This window comes from Saccopteryx bilineata, chromosome 1 (assembly GCF_036850765.1).
Source record: "Saccopteryx bilineata isolate mSacBil1 chromosome 1, mSacBil1_pri_phased_curated, whole genome shotgun sequence".
Taxonomy (NCBI): Eukaryota; Metazoa; Chordata; class Mammalia; order Chiroptera; family Emballonuridae; genus Saccopteryx; species Saccopteryx bilineata.
In genome coordinates, this window is record NC_089490.1 from 56,790,338 (window position 1) to 56,814,296 (window position 23,959).

Consider the following 23,959-nt stretch of genomic DNA (forward strand, 5'->3'; position numbering starts at 1 on the left):
CTGAGTTTGAAACTGAATTCTACTTAACATTAAAATTTAGACCATTTTTCTTTTTGTGTGTTTGCCTCATATTTTTGCCTACTGTTTGCATGGACTCTGGTGACATGGTTCACATGCATTCAACTATTTTGGATAAGGCCTAACCATTTTACCTAGTTGCCTAGGCACCACAACTAATAGGCACAGGGGGGAGGCTGGCTATAACAGGAAAATTAACCATGTGATTTGGGGTGGAGGACCTGGGGTCTCATGTGGTATCAGTCAAATCAGAGGCTGAGTTCACATGGCAATCAATCAATCATGTCTAGGTAATGAAATCCAAAAAAATTTTTGAACACTGGAGCACATTTCAATCTCACACTTCAACACTGGAAGATAATATATTTTGACCTCACAAAGAGAGTAAAATAGAAGCTTCACATTCAAAACCTCTAAGACCCTGCCCTATGCATCACTTCCTTTGGCTGATTTTAATATGTATCCTATCCCTGTAATACCACTTAATTGTGCTCATAATAACTTTCAGTGAGATCTGTATGTCCTTCTAGTTTTATAAAGCCAGATAGTGCTTTGGGAAACTCTCCAAATTTGCAGTTGATGTCATCAGTGAGAGCAGTCTTGGGACTATGTCCTCAAACTTGGTAGTTGGGCTAACTTCAGGTATAGTTAAACTAAAGGAACAAATAATTTACTCTCTTTTTAGAAAAAGATTTCTAGATGATCATTTATAATATATATTTTCACCATTAAATTTCTTAAGTATGATTTTAGAAAAAGATAAGTTACAAGCAGATAACAGAAATATACAGTTAGAGACTAAAAGTATATTGAAACTGGCAGAGAAATAGTTTGCTAACTGTCCTTAATGGTTTGTCAAGTGTCCCCTGTCAAAACGTTTAGTGCATGTTGAAGCTATTATATACGTGTCTCCTCTTCTACATTCAGATCATTTGTTTACTTTGATATTATCAAGCGTTCACTTAGGCCTTGACAGATAGTAGGTGCTCAAAATTTATCTAACTCAATTAAATCTATATAAAAACTCCTTGAAGAGTTTCAGAAAAGGTCTGAACAATGGTCCCAGATAGGCATCGCCCCATAGGAGGCTTGCTGGATGGATCCCCATCAGGGCGTATGGGGGAGTTTCTCTCTCTGCCTTCCTGCTTCTCACTTAAGAATAATAAAAAAAAAATTCCACTACTCAACCCCCCCCCCAAAGTCTCCAGCAGTCCACTGGCAGTAATCAAAAGTAACTAGAAATAATACATAGCATTTTAACAATAGATTCATTTAAATTATAAGATTACTTTCTAATTTAGCAGCTCAAAAACTTTGAAATATAATAAGCACCAGATATTTTGAATGGAAAAAGAATTTAAAAATCTGGATCTACATAGAGAAAAATAAGAAGCTGTATAATAGGTGGATTTTGTAGGCTGAGAGAGGCTGAGGGGCAGAAATGGAACACAAAAGCAGCGAATACAAAAGAATAAAGGACTACTAAATGGACATAATGCAAGAAAATTCAAGACAACTAGCATATTTGACAATTTTAAGATCCACCTTCAGAAAATCAAATATTTCATATAACTCATACAATCTATCAGTGCAACAGTCTCAGTGTTATGGTTTCATTAAGGTACAATTTTTTCTATGTCCACATTATATAGATAATCTTAATAAAAGGCCCAAGTTTAAAACTGAATTCTTAAATTTTTGCATGTCTGTTTTATCACTCTTTACTCTTCTTCATCTCTTTCTAGAATTTTTAAGATGGTCTACAAATTTTGTGCTTATTAAAATTGATTTCAATGTGATTTATCACAGAGAAATGTTTTAAAATATATGGAAGAATAAAGAGGAAATCTTAATGTTCAAGCTATATACTCAATTTTTGAATAATTGTTTTAAGAAATAGGCTTTGATCATTTCTAAGTCACTTCTATTGGTATTGAAAAAGAAAATGCCAGATAAGCAATGTGTTTTTATCGTAACATATCCTTTATGAAAGGTAATGAGCAACAATGTGCTTATATTGTAGAAAGTTAAATATAAAAAGAACATAAACAGGCCCTGGACAGTTGGCTCAGTAGTAGAGTGACGCTGGGCGTGTGGAAGTCTCAGGTTCTATCCCTGGCCAGGGCACACAGGAGAAGCACCCATCTACTTCTCCCCCCTCCTCCCTCCTTTCTCTCTCTCCCTTCCAGCAGCCAAGGCTCCACTGGAGCAAAGTTGGCACAGGCACTGAGGATGCCTCCATGGCCTCCCCCTCAGGTGCTAGAATGGTTCTGGTTGCAACGGAGCAATACCCCAGATGGCAGAGCATCGCCCCCTAGTGGGCATACCAGGTGGATCCCGATTAGGCACATGTGGGAGTCTGTCTCTCTGCCTCCCTACTTCTCACTTCAGGAAAATACAAAAAAAAAAAAAAGGAAAAAGTACATAAACACATTCAAGTTACTATTATAGCATTATTAGCAGGCCAAAAATTATATCTTAAATTGCTATAGGGAATAAGAAAAAAAACTATAAAATACACATATTTATTTAAAGTGTCAAAGTCTTACTTGATGATGAATCTATACTGGACCTATGTCTGCAATTTATATGTAACTTTTAAAAAGTCTATCCTTAACTGATCGTTATCTTTCCTCTCTATTTCAGAAAACTCTATCTTTAATTTCTAGTATCTTTCACCCCATGTAATCCTAAATATTAGCAATAAAGGAGAAGCAAAAATATATACTATTTGACATATGACTTTAAGATTCTAAAATATTGTTGCAGGATGAGAAACACTAAACTCCAAACCACAGACTTTTAGAACAAGAAGATTTCAGACTGATTAAATTTAAACACTTTGGAATTAGTTACTCTGTAGTATGAAAGCAGTATTTTTTTTAAAAAGAAACTATAATTGTCTAAAGTAAAACATATACTCTATAGAATAATGGTATAAATACTCATCAAAGGATAACAGACACTCAAGAAGCTGGTAAAAGAGTAATGACATTATAAAGAAGGGAAAATGAAAAGAGAAAATAATTTTTTTGTAAGAGTTAAGGGACAGGTTTAAAGAGCGAAGGAGAATCAGCTAGAAACAATTTAAATAAGGTTCCTGTAATAAGCTAAAAATAGAAGAATTGTGCTTTTTCTTTAAAAGTGAAAAAAAGTGAATAGTTTTCTTAGGTACTTAAATGGTTTACCTCATTTTCTGTTCCCACGTCCAGAGTGACAGGCAGACATTCTTGAGGATTCATCCCTCCACAAGCTGTATACAGAGCCAGTTTACCCACAGGGATGCCCATTCCATTACAACCAAGGTCTCCCAAGCCAAGAATACGCTCTCCATCGGTCACCACAATAGCCTAGAGGAAAAAGAAAAATCCTGGGGCACAGTTCCTGGTCTCCATTTCTGAAGTTAATACTAATGAAATAGTATTGAAATACTAACCTGTCAAAACATAAATTGACTATACATAGAAAAGATTTTATGTAATCATATGTGTGGAAGAGTGGGGAAAAGAAATAATTTTTTTTTTTTGACAGAAACAGAGAGAGACAGTCAGAGAGAGGAATAGATAGGGACAAACAGACAGGAAGGGAAAGAGAGGAGAAGCATCAATTTTTCGGTGCGACACCTTAGTTGTTCATTGATTGCTTTCTCATATGTGCCTTGACTGTGGGGCTACAGCAGACCGAGTGACCCCTTGCTCAAGCCAGTGACCTTGGGTCCAAGCTGGTGAGCTTTGCTCAAACCAGATGAGCCCGTGTTCAAGCTGGCAACCTCAGGGTCTCAACCCTGGCTCCTGTGTGTCCCAGTCTGATGCTCTATCCACTTTGCCACCACATGGCAGAATAAGAAATAAATTTGATATATACATTTTACGTTTTGTTAAAAATAAACATAAGATTAACTTGGTTGTCAAAAAAAGAAGAGAGGGTATGCACATACAGAGTTAAAAAGCCCAAAACTCTGTCTTCAATCAAGAGGGGCAGTGGGAAGAATGTAAGAAAATAGGAGCTCAAACAGGGAACTAAAGAGAAATAGCAGCTTTAAAACTAGTCACATCCACTTTAAGGACAATTAGATAACTAATGCGTAATAGCAGAGAAGCCCCAAAGGTTAGATCTTTGGTTTATGCACCCAAGCACCACCTGCCTATTTTCACAACAATGTTGACCTATCCTCTTAATTTCTATATAACCACTTGATATTATTCTACCATCTTTGACATATGCCCAATACAATCTGCTACTTTTCTTACCTGATAGCCTTTCAGTAGATGTAATGAATTTTGTTTAGTTTATTTCTAATCACCTTAAATATACTGCTCACAAAAATTAGGGGTTATTTCAAAAAGAATATGAAGCGATAAAATATCCCCTAATTTGTGTGAGCAGTATTTTTATGAAATATACATTTTAACCATATAGAGATTTTAATGCTATGTAATCTAGTACCTTCATTAAAACTAATATATCTCATTTCTTTATTCTGTGATTCATGGCCATTATGTAAATTTAAGCAAAATCGATATTCATGCAGCCTTGGAAAATGACAGTTATCTGACCCTGAATAACTGATGAATTAAAGCTCCTGTCTCTTATTTGCAAAATGGAAATAACAAATATCCTTTTCAGAGCAGCTGAATCAAATAAGAAGCCAGCTCTATTTTGCTCACGATTGTACACTAACACGTAGCATAGCATTTGACACATAGTAAAAATCAATAAATATTAATTAATTGAATAGCTTGATAATTCAATAAAATGAGATCATGATATACAAAGAACTACCATAATACCTTGATACATTACAAGTTCTCAAAAAAATAGCTATTAATACTTCTATTATCATCAGGACTAATGTAGAGAGTCACAGCATTTTGGAAGGGGAATTTAGAGTGCATTCAGTCCATTCTCTTAGTTTATAAATTAGGAAACTGAAGATCAGAGAACTGAAATAATTTGCCTAAGGTGATTCATAGGCTTAATATTATAGAACCAGGATCCATGTATGTTAAATGGATCCATGTATGTTAACTCCTAGTACAGTGTTTTCCCATCATACTACATTGAGACATATTTGAAAATATATTTTTTAAATATTTTTATTTAATTTTCTGTTCACCTATATGATGCAGCTCTTAACTTCCTTAAAAGTAAATATGATACACTTGAGAGGTGGGTAAAAATTATTTTGGCACAGATTTACAGATTCCATACATCTTTGTTAAAATTTCCATGTCTAATTGCAAATAGTCAATATGTTCAGCCATTCTGGAAGAGGCAACTTGATACCATTGGGTAGTTGGCTTCGATTTAAGATAAGAAAGATAAACAAACACTGCAGAAAACTACAACTTCGCTTTTTAAATTAAATTAAAGCCAAATTTCAAAGTCCAAATACTTCAAATATATATTAAATAAGCATTATTTTATGTACTATGCTATAACAAATAGGGGTATTTTATATGTCACTGCTAATGTATACTTTTGTGAACATATTACTTAAAGTTCAGTTGGCCTGCATATACTTTTAAATATTTTTATGACATTTTATAAGGAGAGCAGCATTGTCATATAATTTAGTTATGATCTAAAAAATAATTTACATAATGCTGTCCAGGTTTTAATTAAAGATATTCAGAACCAGAAAATTGGTACTTTGTAATTTTTATTGGTTCTAATTTCTTTTAAAAAGGAGTTTAAAATAACATAGCATTTTGGTTGCACATCTAAACTATACTAAATATATGTCTTGAATATAAAGTATTTAAAAGCATTATTCTTTATAGTTCCTTCACAAATTTTATTCCCTAGACTCTTTGCTCAGCCCAATCTATTAATTCAATTATATAAATATACCGTGGACATTATAGAGGTCATAGCTGCTTGAGTAACTTTTAAACTCTGTTTGAAGGCATTTGATATTTTAGCTTTATTTGTGCTTTATCACAACAGCACATTTGCAGCATTAATTCATAAACATTTCAAAATTCAAGAGTATATTTTAATAGTGAAGGAATCCTCTGAAGTAAAAAATGTGTCATGTGTGCAATTTACCACTAAATTAATATTCCTTTGCTTTTGTTTTTAACTACTTTATCTCATTCTTAAGAAAAATAAAGCATTTCACTTACATGTAGAATGAAAAACACAAAACAAAACAGAAACAAATTCACAGACATGCAGAACATTTTAATGGTTGCCAGCTGGAAGGAGGCTTGGGAGTTATAAAGGGGAAGGAATTAGAATGTAAAAATTGCCGGTTATAAAAACAGTCATTGGCCCAGGTCAGTGGCTCAATGGATAAAGTGTCAACCCAGCTTATGGATGTCCTGGGTTTGATTACCAGTCAAGGTACACAAGAAAAGTGACCATCTGCTTTTCCCCTCCTCCCTCTCACCCTTCTTTCCCTCTTTCCTTCCCATAGCCAGTTGTTCAATTGGTTTGAGCATGGCCCTAAACCAGGGGTCGGGAACCTATGGCTCGCAAGCCAGATGTGGCTCTTTTGATGGCTGCATCTGGCTCGCAGACAAATCTTTAATAAAAAAAAAAACAACATTAAAAATATAAAACATTCTCATGTATTACAACCCATTCATTTCCTACCACTCATGTTCATGGTTGCGGGTGGCTGGAGACAATCACAGCTGTCCTCTGGGACAACACCAAATTTTTATTGGATAATGCGTAACGTACACGGGTCATTGTATGGCTCTCACTAAATTACATTTTAAAATACGTGGCATTCATGGCTCTCTCAGCCAAAAAGATTCCTGACCCCTGCCCTAAGCGTTGAGGATGGCTCCACAGGAGTGCATCAGCCTCAGGTGCTAAAAATAGGTCAATACTTGAGCCCCAGATGGGGTTGGTTGGTGGATTCCAGTCAGGGTACATGTGGGAGTCTGCCTTACTATCTCCCCTCCTCTCACATAATAATAATAATAATAATAATAAATAAAAACAATCACTGGGACATAGGGTACAGCACAGGGAATACAGTATTAGACTTATTGGGGTGATTACTTTATAACTTACATAGTCTAATCACTATGTTGCACACCTGAAACTAATATGTCATCTGTAAATTTAAAAATTTTTTAAAGAAAAATAAAGCAGTTTTATGTTTTCTGTATAGTAATTAAATCACAACATTAGGATTATTTCAAACTACAATTCTATCAATAATGTCTGTATTCCAGAAATTAAATATTCATCCTACTTTATCAATTATCTGGGCATTACCTGATAAAAACATTCTGTATAAAATATGCAAGGGTTATCCGGAAAACACACACACACACACACACACACACTCTCTCTCTCTCTCTGTCTCTCTCTCTCTCTCTCTATGTCCTGTCTAATCCATTCTTCCCTTTTCCAGGGCCTATACTTCTTTTGTAGCCTACCTAGATGCAGAAATATCTCTTTATCTCTCTTTTTATTGATTTCAGTGAGATAAGAAGAGAGAGAGAGAGAGAGAGAGAGAGAGGAACATCGAGCTTTTCCTGTATGTGCCCAGAATGGGAATAAAACTGGCAACCTCTGTGCATCAGGATGATGCTCTAACCAACCAAGCTATCTAGCCAGGGCTAGATGCAGACAGAATTCTTGCCTCTTTTTCTTCTCTCTCTGATGAACCTTCATCAAATACTACTCATATAAAATTATTCCCTTTTTTAATTATGACATTCTACTTTTTCAAGTCTAAATCCTTTATATGAATTTCAAGGCCTTTCATAATAATTTGATAACTCTTCCTTAAGCAATCTTACACTCAATATTAATACTTAGCTTTAATTGTGCCAATTTTCTTATTGTGCAAGACTATACATTTTCTTCTTGAACTTGATACCTACATTCATATGTTCCCTTCTTAGGAGAGTATCTTCTTCTCTTTCTAATTATCAAGGGCTGGATTTAAGTTCCAATTTGGCTAGAAAATCTGCTTAACTGTTCCACCTCCTCTGAATGATAGTATTCTCTAAATAAATGAATATGGCACTTACTTGTACCAGTTTATATATTCTCTAGTAACTGCCTTTTTTCAGGTGTGCTTTCAAGGATACAGCAGAGGTTATAGCTTATTATTCACTATTCTGTTACAACAAACAGCTGCCATTTATGAAGTTCCTGCTATGTGCCTGACACTATTCTAGGCTTTTAAAATAATAGTATGCATATAATAGTTAGGACCAGGTAGATCAGTGAGAACCCAAAATTTAAGAGTCGAAAGGATAAATATAGGCTATTTTTTTTAAATGAGAGGATGGCAGATAGTGAAACAGACTCCCTCAAGCATCCCAACCAGAATCCACCCCATCCACCAATCCCTTCCTGGGGCCAATGCTTGAAACAATCAAACTATTTTTAGTACCTGAGATTGACACACTCAGACCAACCAACACATCCTCAGTACCTGGGGCTGATGCTTGAACCAATTGAGTCACTGGCTATGGGAGGAGAAGAGGCTAGAGAAGCAGATGGTCACTTCTCTTGTGAGCCCTGACTGGGAATGGAACCCAGAACATCCATACACAGGGCCAACACTGTATCCACTGAGCTAACTGGCCAGGGCCAAAGGTAGGCTATTAATAAAGCTAATCAGCTAGTGGAAAGAACATAAAGGAGAGGGACAGCTTACTGCCTAGTCATTCGGATTAAAGGGATATTAATTAGCACTCTTTACCCCAGAACAATTTCCTGTATTGACTCATTCTTAATATTTTCTCTAGAGTCCTGATTAAATGTAAGTATCATTCTTCTGAGAGGATCAAACATTTATACCTTACAGAATTTGCACATTTTTTAGGACAATTCCTATGAACTGGACCTGTGGACGTGCAGACTACTTGGTGGGACAAAAATTTAGGAAGCAACTTAGGTGAGAGAAAGAGAAAAAACTGGGAAGACTAAAAATAGTACAAAACATTTTACTTTACAAGTTTGCCTTGTATGAGACTTAAAGAACAGAGCAAACCAGATGTAGCCACACTGCTCAATGAGAAAAAAATCATTAATTTAATTGCTGCGGTTGACATGTGGAAATTCTAATATTTTTTTTCTCATTTACAGTACAGTTATAGTGAATGGATGTGCATTATTTTAAACACACAGATCTTCTAGTTTTCAAAAGTATTTTCTGTTTCAATATTCCCTAACCGGTAAGAGTGTTTGACATAAATATGTGTAACTCTGGGGGTAAAATGGCATTCCAACGTTTACATTGTTTTCCATGGAACTCTTGGTTATAATTTTTTTGGTTTTTTTGGCAGGTTTGTGTGTGAGACTGTTCTGTTAACACATCCCTTTAGTTGATAGCACAATAATATGTAAGTCCATATAATACCTATTATAAAAGATAAAACTATAAAATATGTGGTTCCCCATTTGGGGCCCATGGAATGTTCTATTTTTAAAATCGACAATATTTAGGTACTTCAGTAATTCATAGTTCTTGTTGTTTTTTGTTTCTTTTTTTGCTTCCACAGTTTTTGGGGCAGTATGGCTGCTAGAGAAGTTCTTAGTGTTAGAGATGTAGAAGAACCACTGGGAAATGACAAACTTTTTGATCAATTAGAACAAGAAACCATCAATATAGTTGAACTGCCTCCCAATAACGTGGATGCAATATCAGATTGTGAAGAACTTGATGAAAATATGTTAGAAGACACTCTTCCTCAGGATGTTCCTGGTCAATTAGAACTACATTCTAGTGCCTTAGAAGACATTCCATCATCTACACAAAAAGCAAAATGTAAACAATTGCTGAAGAGTGACTAGAAAAAACTGGACAAAAAGTTTGGCAGCAGTACATCACAGAACAATGTATCTGCACTGAAATAAAAAATGACCCAACATTTGAAAAATAAAACACCTGTTGACATATTTGAAGAAGTTTTTGATGGAGATTTGCTAAACTACATAGTAACCCAAAGTATAATGTATGTAAGACAAAACAGACATAATTTTGAGCTTTTAATAAATTGCCTTAGGAAGTTTATTGGAATATTTTTGTTACCTGGATACCATTCCTTACCACAGGAACAATTATACTGGTGTGAGGATGAAGATATGAATCTTACTTGTGTTAGAAACTGTATGCCAAAGCACAGGTTTTTTTGAAATAAAAAGAAACTTGCATTTCAACAACAATAGTTCCATAGTTGCCATGGAAAAGAAAGATAAACTTTTTAAAATTCAGCCTCTGGTTGACAAATTGAATTCAAATTTTAAAAAGAACAGAATATTTGCTCAAAAGCTTTCAGTGGATGAGTAAATGGTAAGATATTATGGACACCACTTCTTGAAACAATTTATAAGAGGAAAGCCAATCAGGTTTGGTTTCAAACAATGGGCCATGTGCTATTATGAATCTGGGTATTGTTTTCATATGGATATTTATGAAGAAAAATGTGAAGAACAACAAGTTGTGAGTGGTGTAGGAGCCTCTGTAATAATGAAGATAACTTCTTTTCTGCAGTATCCATCAGAATATGAAGTATTTTTCAACCACTCTTTACCAGCTTTGAATTATTATTGAGATTGAAAGAACGTAAAATAAAGGTCACAGGAATAGCACGGTATAATAGAATGAATAAGTGTCCCTTGAAATCTGATAGCATTATGAAAAAAGAAAAATGTGGAACATACGATTACTGTTATGATAAAAATAATGACATTTTTGCATTGATTTGGAATGACAATAACTCTGTCAAAGTTATGTCAAATTATTTAGGAGTACTACCTTTAGGAAGTGAAAAGATACTCAAAGAAAGAAAAGAAAGAATGTCGAGTGGATAGACCACACATTGTAGGGCAATATAACAAATATATGGGTGGTGTTGACAAGCTGGACTGGAATATCCAAAAGTATCATATCAAATTTAGAGGGAAGAAGTGGTATTTTCCTCTTTTTACAAATGCCATTGACGTTGCTGTTGTTAACGCCCATGCTCTCTATAATGCTTCGAATGAAAGCATCTTATTTTTAGACTTCAGACATTACACTGCAAGAACATATATGAAGAGAGACTCATTATCCAATTCTAAAGTCACTGGAATGCCCAGTTCAAGCATGACAAGTAGAAGCCATGTACCTGAAGATGTTAGATTTGGTCCAACTGGACATGCATTGGAAAGAACCTGTGAAGGAAAGCAAAGGAAATGTGCCGTATGTGGCACAAATGTGCGCAAGCAGTGTAGAAAATGTAATGTTGGAGTACATGTCGAACGCTTTCCTGTTTGGCAGAGAGCCTGAGTTTGTCTTGTATGTGTAATACTAGCTGTGCTGTCAAAATTTTTGAGACAGAATGTTCCATGAGCCCCAAATGGGTATCAATAAAAAATTATTAAAACCAACTAATTTTTTTTCCAAATGCAGACACATAAATTCCATTTCCTACTTCCATTTTTAAATAAAATACACCAAAAAATCATAAATACAAACTCGGCATCTAATTAAGGGAGAAACATTTCAGAAGTCGGAGATGAAGTGCCTTTGTACCACTAAAGACATCAATCTTTTCCATCTTAATCCTTAAAAGATACCACAAAGTTGCTGGGCACCTAACAGAAAGGGAGAACAGGGCCAAGGAGGAGACAAGTACATCTCACAGGACAGATGGTGTAAGAGTATATTTAAGAGCAAGGGCTCTACGCTTGCCTTCCGTTTCCACCACCACCATGCAGTACTGCGTAACCCACTGGTAAACTGAGCCTTCCTTTCCTCACTGGATTATCATGACAACCACAAGAGTTAATCCAAGCACCATGTCTCAAAAAAGAAAGCTACCAAGTGGCAGAATATATTGTTGCTTTATTTTCATTAGTTCCCTAACAAAGAAAAGTCAGATGAGCTACTTAAAGTCACAATGATAAAGGAAATGAACAAAATGTATGATCTACTTGAATTCCTCTTAGTGAACGAATATGAAAAGTGAGTTTGCATACAGATATTCAGAGGCTATTTCAACATTTATTCCACATTTTTCATTGCTTACAATGAATAAAGAAATACTTAGAAATTAGATTGAAATCATGGGGAAACTGTATCTAAACAGTATCAAAATAAAATTAATCCACTATAAAAAATCAAAGGGATACACATTAGGTGACATTCACTTAGAAAGGCTAGTGAATGCTACTTATGGTCATGATAATTGTCAATATGTCACAGGACAGGAGAAATAAATTTACCATAGTGGGAAAATCCGATAACTTACCTTGATGACATCTTCTGGCCAGGCATTAAGAATTGAAGCAATATGCCCTCGGTCATGGATACTAATAAAAAGACCTCTGACAGAAAAAAAAAAAAGAGTAGTTTAAACCTACTTAGACTTCTCAAACCATCATGAACATTCAAAAAATTTTCAAATCAGTTTACTGTATCTCCATTATTATCAAACTAGTGAAAATTATTTTCTTAAATAAGGTACAGAGACCTTACATGTAAGGAAAAAATACTAAAACAATATATTGACATCTACAGTAAGGGTACATTCATATATTCATTCTAATACTACATATTCTTAAATATTTTTAATTAAAGAGACACTCATTATTTTATACACAGAGAATTCATATAGCATTACCAATTCTACTCTTAGATTTATTTACAGTCCTTCCATAAACACTATGGGAAAAGTTCCTATAAAGAACAACAGGAGCAAAATCTTCTTAGTCTGATGTAGTCCCATTCATTATATACCCCAAAAACTCAGAAACATTGATACGTAAAGACACATGCAGCCCCATGTTCATTGCAGCATTGTTCACAGTGGCCAGGACATGGAAACAACCAAAAAGCCCATCAATAGATGACTGGATAAAGAAGATGTGGCACATATACACTATGGAATACTACTCAGCCATAAGAAATGATGACATCGGATCATTTACAGCAAAATGGCGGGATCTTGATAATATTATACAAAGTGAAATAAGTAAATCAGAAAAAAACAGGAACTGCATTATTCCATACGTAGGTGGGACATAAAAGTGAGACTAAGAGACATTGATAAGAGTGTGGTGGTTATGGGGGGAAGGGGGAGAGGGAGAGAGTAAGGGGGAGGGGGAGAGGCACGAAGAGAACTAGATAGAAGGTGATGGAGGACAGTCTGACTTTGGGTGATGGGTATGCAACATAATTGAACGACAAGATAACCTGGACATGTTATCTTTGAATATATGTATCCTGATTTATTGATGTCGCCCCATTAAAAAAATAAAATTATTAAAAATAATAAATAAATAAATAAATAAATAAATAAATAAAAGAACAACAGGAAGCATATGCAAACAAGCCTTTCAGCGTATATTCCATTTATTAACGATTCACAGTGTGGAGATGAGAACATGCCCTGGTAATGGCTGAAGTGATGCTGAATAGTCCTTTCATGTGGAACTTACTCAACTCTCTGATTTGTGGCCTTAGCCACTGTTTGCAATGCTGTTATTTAGACTCTCAGCTGAAATCTTTAACACTTCTCACACCCTAACTCCCTGCCCAATTCCTATGAAAGCCTAAATTTTAAGAATTAACATAAAATTTTCTTAATTTTTGAAACTCACTTAAAAGTTTTACTTTAGTATTGCTAAACATAACTCAAATACAGAGAACTACATAAACAAATTGTTAAAGGCAACTACCCTTCTTCTACATAATATCCATGGAAGCAGAAAAAAATCTGGTCAGCTACCTAGAATCCCTCTCCATGTTTTTGTCCTATTAAAACTCCTCCCTCCTAAGTTACCACTCTCCTGACCTTTATGGTATCTCTTCCTTACTTTATAGTTTGATCATCCAAATGTCAAACCATCTCTATGCAATACTGTTTAATTTGTCTGGTAAAGTTTCCCCAAATCTGAATTTTGCTGATTGCATCCCTATAGTACAAATTAACATGTTAATCTTTCCTCCGCATTTCTTGGAAAATTGGTAATTAAACCTAATGTCTTAATCAGATTCTTCTTTTTTTTTTTTTACAAGACACTTCATGGTTTAGAATTATCAGAAAATGCATAATACATTGTAGTCCTTCCTGTAATTTTAGTAGCTTCTGATGTATAATATCTAAATTCATTCATTCAAAATGGTGATACTTCAGTTCTATCAATCAATATTGGAACATTTCTTTTTTAAATTAAACTTATTGGGATGACACTGGTTGATAAATTTACATAGGTTTCAAGTGTATAAGTCTATGATACATCATCTGTACACTGCACTGTATGCCCACCGGAGACAGTGAAGGGTAAATATATAGTAATGGAAGAAGATTTGACTTCGGGTAGAACACTTCTTTTAAAGAGAAATTTCACAATACCTATTGTTTTGTTACCCTATGGTAAAGTTTATATTAAAAAAAAGAATAAATGCTTGATTCCTTCTCTTACCGTTTTAAATAAAATAATGCATTTGGTAGAATACTTCAAGAGTTTTCATTAAGTGGTGTGTGTGTGTATGTGCACGCGTGCGCACCTGCATGTGTGTATGTGTGTTGGATCTGCATGAATTCACGGATTTAAACATATTTTGTCTTACTCCATTACAGTTCTTTTTTTATATAATATATTTTAAGTTGAGAGTAAGGGAAATAGACTCCCATATGAGCCCCAATCAAAATCTACCTGGTAACCCCTATCTGTGGGTGATGCTCAAATCAACCAAGCTATCCTCAGTGCCTGAGGCCAACACTCAGACCAACCAAGCTATTTTCAGTGCTCAGGGCCCATGCTCAAACCAATTGAACCACTGACTGCAAGAGCGGAAGAGAGAGAAAAGGAGGAGAGGGAGGGGAAGAGAAGCAGATGGTCACATCTCATGATCCTGCCCGGGGATTGAACCTGGGATGTTCTACAGTTATTTTCTTTATTAAAACTCATATTACCCCATTTTTAGCCAGTGGAAGACTCTTCACACTGGTCCCTGAGCCCTTTGAACATGACTATAGTAGTTTTCAATAGCTTCCTTGTTATCTATTACGACAAGGTATTCTATTTTGGCTTGAAAATCTCCCAGGCCAAAATAAGCCATTTCTTTAAGAAGTGCTGGTCTCTTTTAGTGAAAAGTGGTATTTCAAGACCAAAATCTAGGTAATAGGAATCCCTATCACTACTAGTTGGTCTAGATTTGTTACTTTTATAATTACAAAACAAAGTTAAAATTCACTTCCTCTTTTTGGCTAGAAATCTTAAATTGGCACTCTTGTCTTAAAAAAGTTTACCACTATGGTTTCTTAGCAAATTCAACTCACCACTCCTTGAGAGGACATTTTTCACCTCTTTTCTCCTCACCTCACTTATACCCATCTCCCTCTCACTCTCAGCTAAAAACCAAATCTTAAATCTTAAACAGAAAAAGATGCAATTGGTTGAAAACTACTTTATCTTTCTAATATAAACTCCACTAATGCATCTGTATCTTTTTAAAAAATAGACCTCATTTTTTAGAGCTCTTTTAGGTTCACAGCAAAACTGAGAAAACCATTCAAAGATTTCCTATGTACTCCCTGCCCCCACACACGTATAGCATCCTCCATTATCAACATTCTCCACCAGAGTGGTATAATTGTTCCAACTGATGAACTTACATTGACATCATTATCACACAGAGTACGTACCATAGTTTACATTAGGGTTCGCTCTTTGTGTTGTACATTCTATGAGTTTGGACAAATTTATAATGACATAGTGCTATAAACATTCACATCCATGTTTTTGTGTGGACCTAAGTTTTCAACTGTTTTGGGATGTCAAATAATGTTGTTTAGTTCAACATTGATGAGAAAAGAATCAATTCCCATCCCGGACCACTGTTGGTGTAGTTTGCATGTTCACCCCATGTCTCTCTGGGTTTTCTCTACCTACTCAGGTTTGCTCCCACATCCCAAAGATGTGTAGCTAGGTGCATTGGTGTGTCTAAACTGTCCTGCTCTGAGTGAGTGTGGGCATGGGTGCCCTGCAATGGAAGGTGTCCTGTCCAGGCTAGGACCCATCTTGCACCCTGCAATTTTGGAAGAGACTGACCACCCACCACCCTGAACTGGAATAAGCAGGTTGGAAACAATTATCTTGTCTTTATTAATCTTTCCTAAATGAACATACATCTCAGATTTATTTCCAAGTTTAATATTATAAATGTTTGGAATCTTTAGTTTCTGTTTGGTGATGTTTTAATGACCAGAAATATGCCATAGGTACTTAGCTTTTCTTTCTATTAGCCTATGGTTTCATTATACATCATTTCACTTCCTGTCACAACTTCTGAGACCCTGTCCACACTTACTGTAACAGGAATGAAATTACTAAATCATAGAGTATGCTTAGTTTTGTATGAACCCGCAAATATTGTCTTCCAAAGTGGCTGTACCATTTTTATTTCCACAAGCAATGAATAAGCATTCTCATTGCTCAATAACCTTGCCATCATTGGGTGTTGCCAGTGTTCTAGATTTTGGTCATTCTAATAAATGTGTTCTGCTGTCATTTCCCTGATGACACACAATGTGAAGCATCTTTTCATGTGCTTATTTACCAACTGTATTTGTATCTTCTTTGATGAGGTGTCTGAGATGGTCCTTGGCCCATTTTTTTAAATTGAGTTGCTTTTCTTACTGTTAAATTTTAAGAGTTCTTTGTAGTTTGGATAGTAGTTCCTTATAATTATATATATTTTGCAAATATTTTCTCCCAGCATGTGGCTTATCTCTTCATTCTCTCAACAGTATCTTTTGTAGAGAAAATTTTTAATTTTAATGAAGTCCAGTTTATCCATTATTTCTTCCATAATTGCGCCCTTGGTATTATATTTAAACAGTCACTGCCATATCCAAGATCATCTAAATTTTCTATTTTATCTTCTACTAGTTTTGCAGTTTTGTGTTTTACTTTAAGATTGTGACCCATTTTGAGTTAATTTTTGTAAAGGATAGAAAATATGTTCAGATTCATCTTTTTGCATGTTTTGCATGTTCAGCACTATTTGTTGAAAAGACTGTGTTTTCTTCATTGTGCTGCCTCAGTGTCTTTTTTACATTCTCTGCCTTTCCTCCTTTTGTAATGGAAGAAATTTCCTATTATTGGGGCCATCTTCTCACTTATGCTCTGGATACTGTCCCATCTCAGCTTTCAAAGGCTTCATTCCTACAATTATCCCATCTCCATGCTACATCATCACTCTCTAGTGGATCATTCTTACTGGCATAACAACCTGCCCTAATATTATCCATCCTTTTAAAAGACTGAATTTTGTCCCTTAGTTTCCTCTTCTTCATAGAAAAACTCTTCAAAGATTTGTGTATTCTTATTATCTCTATTTCCTTACCTCCCATTCTTACTTCAATCTATTAATAAGGCACTATTACACAGAAAAAACTCACCAACATCACTGGTGCCTCACATTTCTCTAAAAGCAAAGGTCAACCGTCAACTCCCATCTCACTTAACTTTTCAATGGTGTGTGACATGGTTTTAAATGTCATGTTCATAACGATGACTCTCAAACTTCTATCCTCAACCTAAACCACTCCCTTGAACCCCAAACTAAATCTAAACCTCTACTTAATTTTTCTCATTATAGGCCACAACTCAAACCTTAGTTCCTGAAACAGGCCTTCTATGACAACAGCAGTACAAGCACATTCACCCTCACATTTTTTTTATCATCTTCACAATATTTATAAGTATCTGAAATTACTTTATATTTTCATGTTTACTGTCTGTTCCCTGCTCCATCCTCATGCCCTGGTACACTTATGCATACAAAGCAGCAAGTTCCTTAAGTGCAAATACTCCATTTTGCTTCTATATTAACCCTAGTGCCTATACATGTACTGGCACACAGTGTGTGTCCAACAATATGCTTTGACTTCTGTGCTAAAAAGTAAGGCTTCTTTCTATAATCAATTTTTAAGGACAGAAAAGACTAAATAAACCCAGACTTATAGTGACTTATTAAGCAACCAAAAATTATATGATTACTGATGACTGTCTGACTTAACAAAAATTAATTTACCAAGTTGGAACTAAATGACATCCTTTCCTGTTTTTTTAATGCTATTTCATATGAATTTATTTTGTTTCTTAACAATGATTATAAGCTCTTTATGACATGCATTTCTGTTGGATTCTTGTCATATACAACTATGCAATCAACAAGATCTCAATAAATAATTGTAAAATTAGAATGAATGTATTGGGGTTTTTTATAATAAGGCATTTTTGTTGAATTATCTAAGATGTTCTTGGCAGTACAACATTAAATAATATTTCTTGGGAATTTGTTAGTTAGCCAAGATTTTCTGAGTAAAACTTGTCTAAGAAAATAGCATCTTTTTTAAAAAAACAAAAAGGACAATGAATGCCACTAAAATTTACATCAATTGAATGTCAAAGTTTATTATATCAAGATTTGGGTACACCTTCAGTGAGAGAGCCATTTGGTCACTTGTAAGCTCTTGCTCTGACTAGAGATTCATTTGTGGCAAAAATGCTTAATCTTGGAGAGAGCTCAATAAATTAAGGATCTGCAGTGTCCTACCAAATCCAAGCATTTTAAGGGAATAATCTGCAAAACTTTTTGGAATGCCTCTTTGATCAGAAACCTACTGGGATATGCAAAACTATTTTAGCACAGAAAAGACTCATACTTAATGCTTTAGAGTTGAATATGAAACATTAATTCTCTATATACACATATATGGTTCATTATAAAGTGAAAAGTTTAGACAAGAAAGTTATTTATCAATGATATTTTAAATTTTTATTTTTAAATGTGGGCATATGTTTATTTTACTCAATAGGTTTTAATCTGTAACAAACATTATGTACTTGATTCTCAAAATATTCAAGATTTTGCCAACGGGATATCCTTTAAGAGGGTGTTTGTGTCCTTCAATATATTGCTATCATTCTTTGAGTAGTTCCTTACTTTCTGCTACAAGATGCCTCAAGTTCATCTTTTACTTATCCTGGCCCAGCTTTGGAATCAGTGATTTCTCAAAGGAGTTCCTGTTCCTTTTGGTAGGGAATCACATTTGGATATGAGCACTAGTTATGCTCATTGTTACTAGGGTGCTGCTGGTCCCAGGCCAACTCAGTGGATATAACTAGAGAATATATATTATATATTTATTTCTCATCTATCCATCTTTTCTAGCTGTACATTGCAAAACATAAGTTCACATTAATACTTTCAGTTCCAATTCACCACCATAGGATTAATTCTGTTCTCCCTTCAGTTTTCACACTTGTAACAACTAGCTTTCACACTTGAGAAACCTAGTTCCTATTATTGTCAGTATATTTACTTATTAGATCAGTCCTCTTTGTATAAAACCAATCCTGTCCCCTCCCTGAATGAATACCCCACTCAACTTATAAGGCTCCAGTATCTGAAGCAGGCAGCCTGAGGATGGCTTTATGGCCCAGGCACTGAGGATGGCTTTATGGCCTCCACCTCAGGTGCTAGAATGGCTCCAGTTTGCAATGGAGCAACACCTCAGACGGGCAGAGCATCGCCCATAACTGGGCATGCTGGGTGGATTCCAGTCAGGCGAATGCAGGAGTCTGTCTCTCTGCCTCCCTGCTTCTCACTTCAGAAAAATACAAAAAAAATAAAATAAAATAACAACTTAGATAAAGTACAACATATTCGGGTTTTCATTTGTGAATGCTGTCAAATATTAAAATGGATAAGTTTAGGAAGATTGTAGATGATATTTTTAAAGTTTTCTATGACATTAGAAGTTAAGAAAATAAAGTACCATATTTCCCCATATATAAGACACACCTTAATTTGGGGTCCCAAAATTTGAAGAAAAAAACTGTATCACATAAAGTTACTGAACTCAAGTTTTATTCATCATAAAATTCATACAATTCCTTATCACTGTCAAAACTCCCATTCATTAGCTTGTCCTCATCTGTCTCTGATGACAAATCACTGTCTTCATATATTACTTCATCCTCAATTCCATCTATGGCATGTGAAATGCCACAACCACTGTATAAGATGCACCCAGTTTTTAGACCCCAAATATTTTAAAAGGATGTGTCTTATACATGGGGATATATGGTAACTGACATACCCAGGTCTTTCTCAGTCTGTATCACTGTTATTCCAAGATACTAAATGGTGAGAGGAGAGGACCCAAAAAAGTCTACAGTTTAATTTTGCAAGGAAAAAAATAATACTCAACCTTACCCTCTTTATGTTTGCTTCTTCTAAACTCTCACTCAATAAAGAGAAGGGTAGCAGAGACACCAGAACTATCTGATAGGTCAGACTAAAGTTCTTTGAATATGCCATTATTGTGAGGAAAATAAAAACTGCCCAGAGCTATAAAGTAGAAACTAAAAGGAGAAAAGAGCAACATAGAGAAATGGCCATAAAACAGTAGTCTCCTGCACAAAAAGCAATTGCATTAATACCACTTATTTGTCAAGCATCCATCTTACTTATCCTGTATGAATTAGCAAATTCTATTAGAATAGAATAATTACTTCATCCTTCCTCTAGGCTGACATCTCGGAATTCCTGCCAAACTTACAAATAACAGCAACGAAGTCAAGGGAAAAGAAGCACTTTTCCCTCCTTTTTAAGGAAAAATACATACATCCTATCCAACATTTATGGGCAATGCAAAGGAAAAAAATCATTCAGTTACTTAATGTTATGGAATGAGAGTCATAACTTGGCCAATATAAACTGACTATGCAATGGGACCCGAGAGCAGAATAATAGAGACACTCAATGATGGAAGTGCACAAGAGTAAGCAAAGCCACTGCTTCTTATGCAAGAAGTCAGAGGCACTAAGGATAAGAAACAGCAATGAAAACAACGATACAGAAGAATTCAATTACTTCTGCACATATAACACTTTACACAGACCATTAAGATTTGCCCCAGTGTTTACATGAAATTTACCCACTCAGGCTCATGCTCCCATGTCCAAAATCTTTAGGGAATCTCTACATTAATGTAACACTTTCATTAATCATGCTGTTGTTGCTAGAAACTGACTAAAGTTTATTCTAATTCTTTTATTCTTATTTCTCTGATAAACAACATTCTTGGATAGCAAGACCTTCTTAGTTGAAGCTTTGTTTACAGGTTCCATTCAAATTGCTAATAAAGTAAATCCCACAGCCTCAACTCCGGGCCTTTATCCAGAAGCCTTTCCTTTTGCTGATCTTTACTTTAGAAGTCTGTGTCTTGCACACTAGCTTCTCTAAACCCAAAACTAGTGATCGAACTGTTCAACCAATTAGTCTCACGTCCTTTGCTCATATTGAAGAAAACTGACAGAAATCCATATGTAAGAATTATACTCAGAATTATAGAAATAGGTCTTTATAAATATCTAAATTTAAAAAAAACCCTGCTGTTTACAGCAATTGTCTCTAGGTAGTTGTTTTTCCTTATCAGAGAAAGATAATTGATTCATCAATAGAAAAATATAAGCCACATGAGCAGGCTTGATATTCTTCCAAATACAGTTTAAGCAAATTCCTTTGATGTGAGGCTTCTTTTATTTGGAAACTGATCCCTCTCAACCATGTCCATAAACTAAGTAACACCCCTTTCCCCTCAGATTTAAAGCGTGCCTGCACAAATTCAAAGTTACACTATCACTGGAAATCTGTAACTAATTTGTCTAACATAACTAAGAAATATGCTTTCAAAAAAGCATAAACAGTTTTATCATATGGATAAGATTTTGGGAAAATTAAAGGGTAAAGTTAAAAAGCATTAACTTGACTCATAATGGAGTTCTCAGGCTACTGGCTCTGGGAAGTTGTGTCCGAATTCCAGTTCTGTCAGAGTGAGAGGCCCTTCCTATGTTTCCATAGCTCCTTGTATTGCTCTACCATAACATTTATCATGCAGTATTATAACTGCTTGCTTATTGTTTGTCTCCTCCATTAGACCACATGCTTCATTAGGCAAGCTATTATGTCTGTTTTATTCTCACAAATTACAATAATGACCTAACACAATGCTTGGCCCTTAGTAGCTGAGGAAGATTAAAGAAGGCCACAAATTCTTTTGACACTTCTTCCACAGCAAGTGGGGTCTATGTCCAGTAGTGGGATTCAGCTGGTTCATACCAGTTTGGCAGAACCGATACCTAAACTTTTTGTTGAGTTCAGTGAAATGATTGTTAAAAAGGCGATTGTAATCAGGGTTCTCTCTAAGATGGGCGCCTGGAAAGACGCCCGATGTGGAAATCACACAATTACATTCTTTACTCTTTTTAAATGTTCATCTGCGCAACAGCGTATTCTAAGTGACAACAGTAATGTTCATTCTGTCCATAAGTGAAAAAAACTGCAAGTGAGGACACCACCAAGAAGAAATATGGAAATACTTTAAATAAGTTTTATTGTTTTTTGGCAAATATTATTTAATATGTTTTCATTAATATTTTAAGATTCTTTTAACAACCTAGTTTTGTATACCTCTTTTATTGTTCTTATTTAAGTATTAAATGCATGAAATAATAAACTACCTTTCAGTATATCATTTTTTTATAGTTAAAATGGTCATTAGGGCAGAAAACCGGTTGTTAAATTACATGAATCCCATCACTGTCTATGTCCCCTCCTTGATTCTGGATGACTTCTGCAACTGTTTTGACCAATAGAATTATAGCAGAAGTAACAATGCGCTAATTCCCAATCAATTCTTAAGATACTAGCAGTTCCAGTTCCTGTCTCTTAGAACACTTGCTCTTAGAGCCCCAAGATTGATGAGTATGGGTTGATAAGGCTTTCCACGGGATACAAATGCATGAATAGTTTTGAGGAAATTGATTTCCAAATATTTACCTTCTATTTTTCCTTCCTAAAACTGATCTAAAACCTGGTGTGGTTCTCCAAAGCCAAATCCACTCATGCAGGTCCTCTGTTCCCTATCTCCTTTCACACTAGACCATCTAGTTTACAAAAAGAAGACATCGAATTACCTATCCTGAATTTTACTATACAAATTCATTGGGATTTCGTTGAATTTGGTGAAGTCTACCTAACCTCATCTTCCACATATTCCAGTTACTATGAACTATGTGTGGTACTAGAACAAATGTATCTTGGATCTGAATCCAGATACAATACACAGTGAATCTTCAGTCTTGAAGAAGACACCCACAAAAGTAAGGCCAAATAACCACACATTGTATTCTTTTGAATACATTTAAGTGAAAGATAGAGCAGTTTTAAATATGCTGGAAACTACATTCCTTAAACTATTTAAATTTACCATAAAAGCTTTTAGATGACAAGTGAAGAAAAGCAAGGGTACATATTTTTTCAAAATCCTCTTAAGGACGCTTTCCTGATGTTGACAGATGTGCCGGCTTAGTTGACTAAATGATGCAAAAGTTAATATTAAATTACATTTGTTCCTGAATGTGACTGACCACAAAATTGAGCAAAATTCTTAAATCAGTTGAGTGGCATACCAAGAGTACATGTGCTTCAATAAAGAATTAGCAATGATTTTAAAATCCAAGAAATACAGTTTTTACTGCATTTAACATGAAACATATGAATTTTTAAAGTCATTTCTTACTATTTCTAAACTGTTCTTGTAAGGATTTGTGATTTTCATACACTGTGACTAGCTACAGAATTCTCCCGACGATGTACACTGGCCCATTTATAACACGGCATGAAGTAACAGAAAAATAAATTTCATCAAGAATGTCTCTTCAAAATGGGGAAAGCAAATCATTTGGCATCAATGAAATTACCACCGATACTTTTAAACATGCAATTGCAGACAAATATTTCCCATATAGTTATGGGAAATATTTAAATTTATCCTAATATATGCAATAAAATGGCAATCAAAAAAATTAATCTTTTAGCTGCCAAATTTATAACACATAAGTTTAACAAGCAGAAGCAACACACTGGTGAAGAATTATTTGAAAAAAAATA

At 34.9% G+C, this 23,959-nt stretch overlaps 1 protein-coding gene across 1 annotated transcript in view; it reads right to left on the reverse strand.

The window, feature by feature from the left end:
• The window catches only part of ME1 (malic enzyme 1), a 194,634-nt gene that overhangs the window by 112,306 nt on the left and 58,369 nt on the right, over positions 1–23,959 (reverse strand). The window contains exons 4-5 of the mRNA XM_066254140.1: positions 12,234–12,309; positions 3,207–3,368 (exon numbers count right to left, since the gene is read on the reverse strand). Of these exons, the coding sequence (XP_066110237.1) occupies positions 3,207–3,368; positions 12,234–12,309 (238 nt within the window). The remainder of the gene's footprint in view (positions 1–3,206; positions 3,369–12,233; positions 12,310–23,959) is intronic.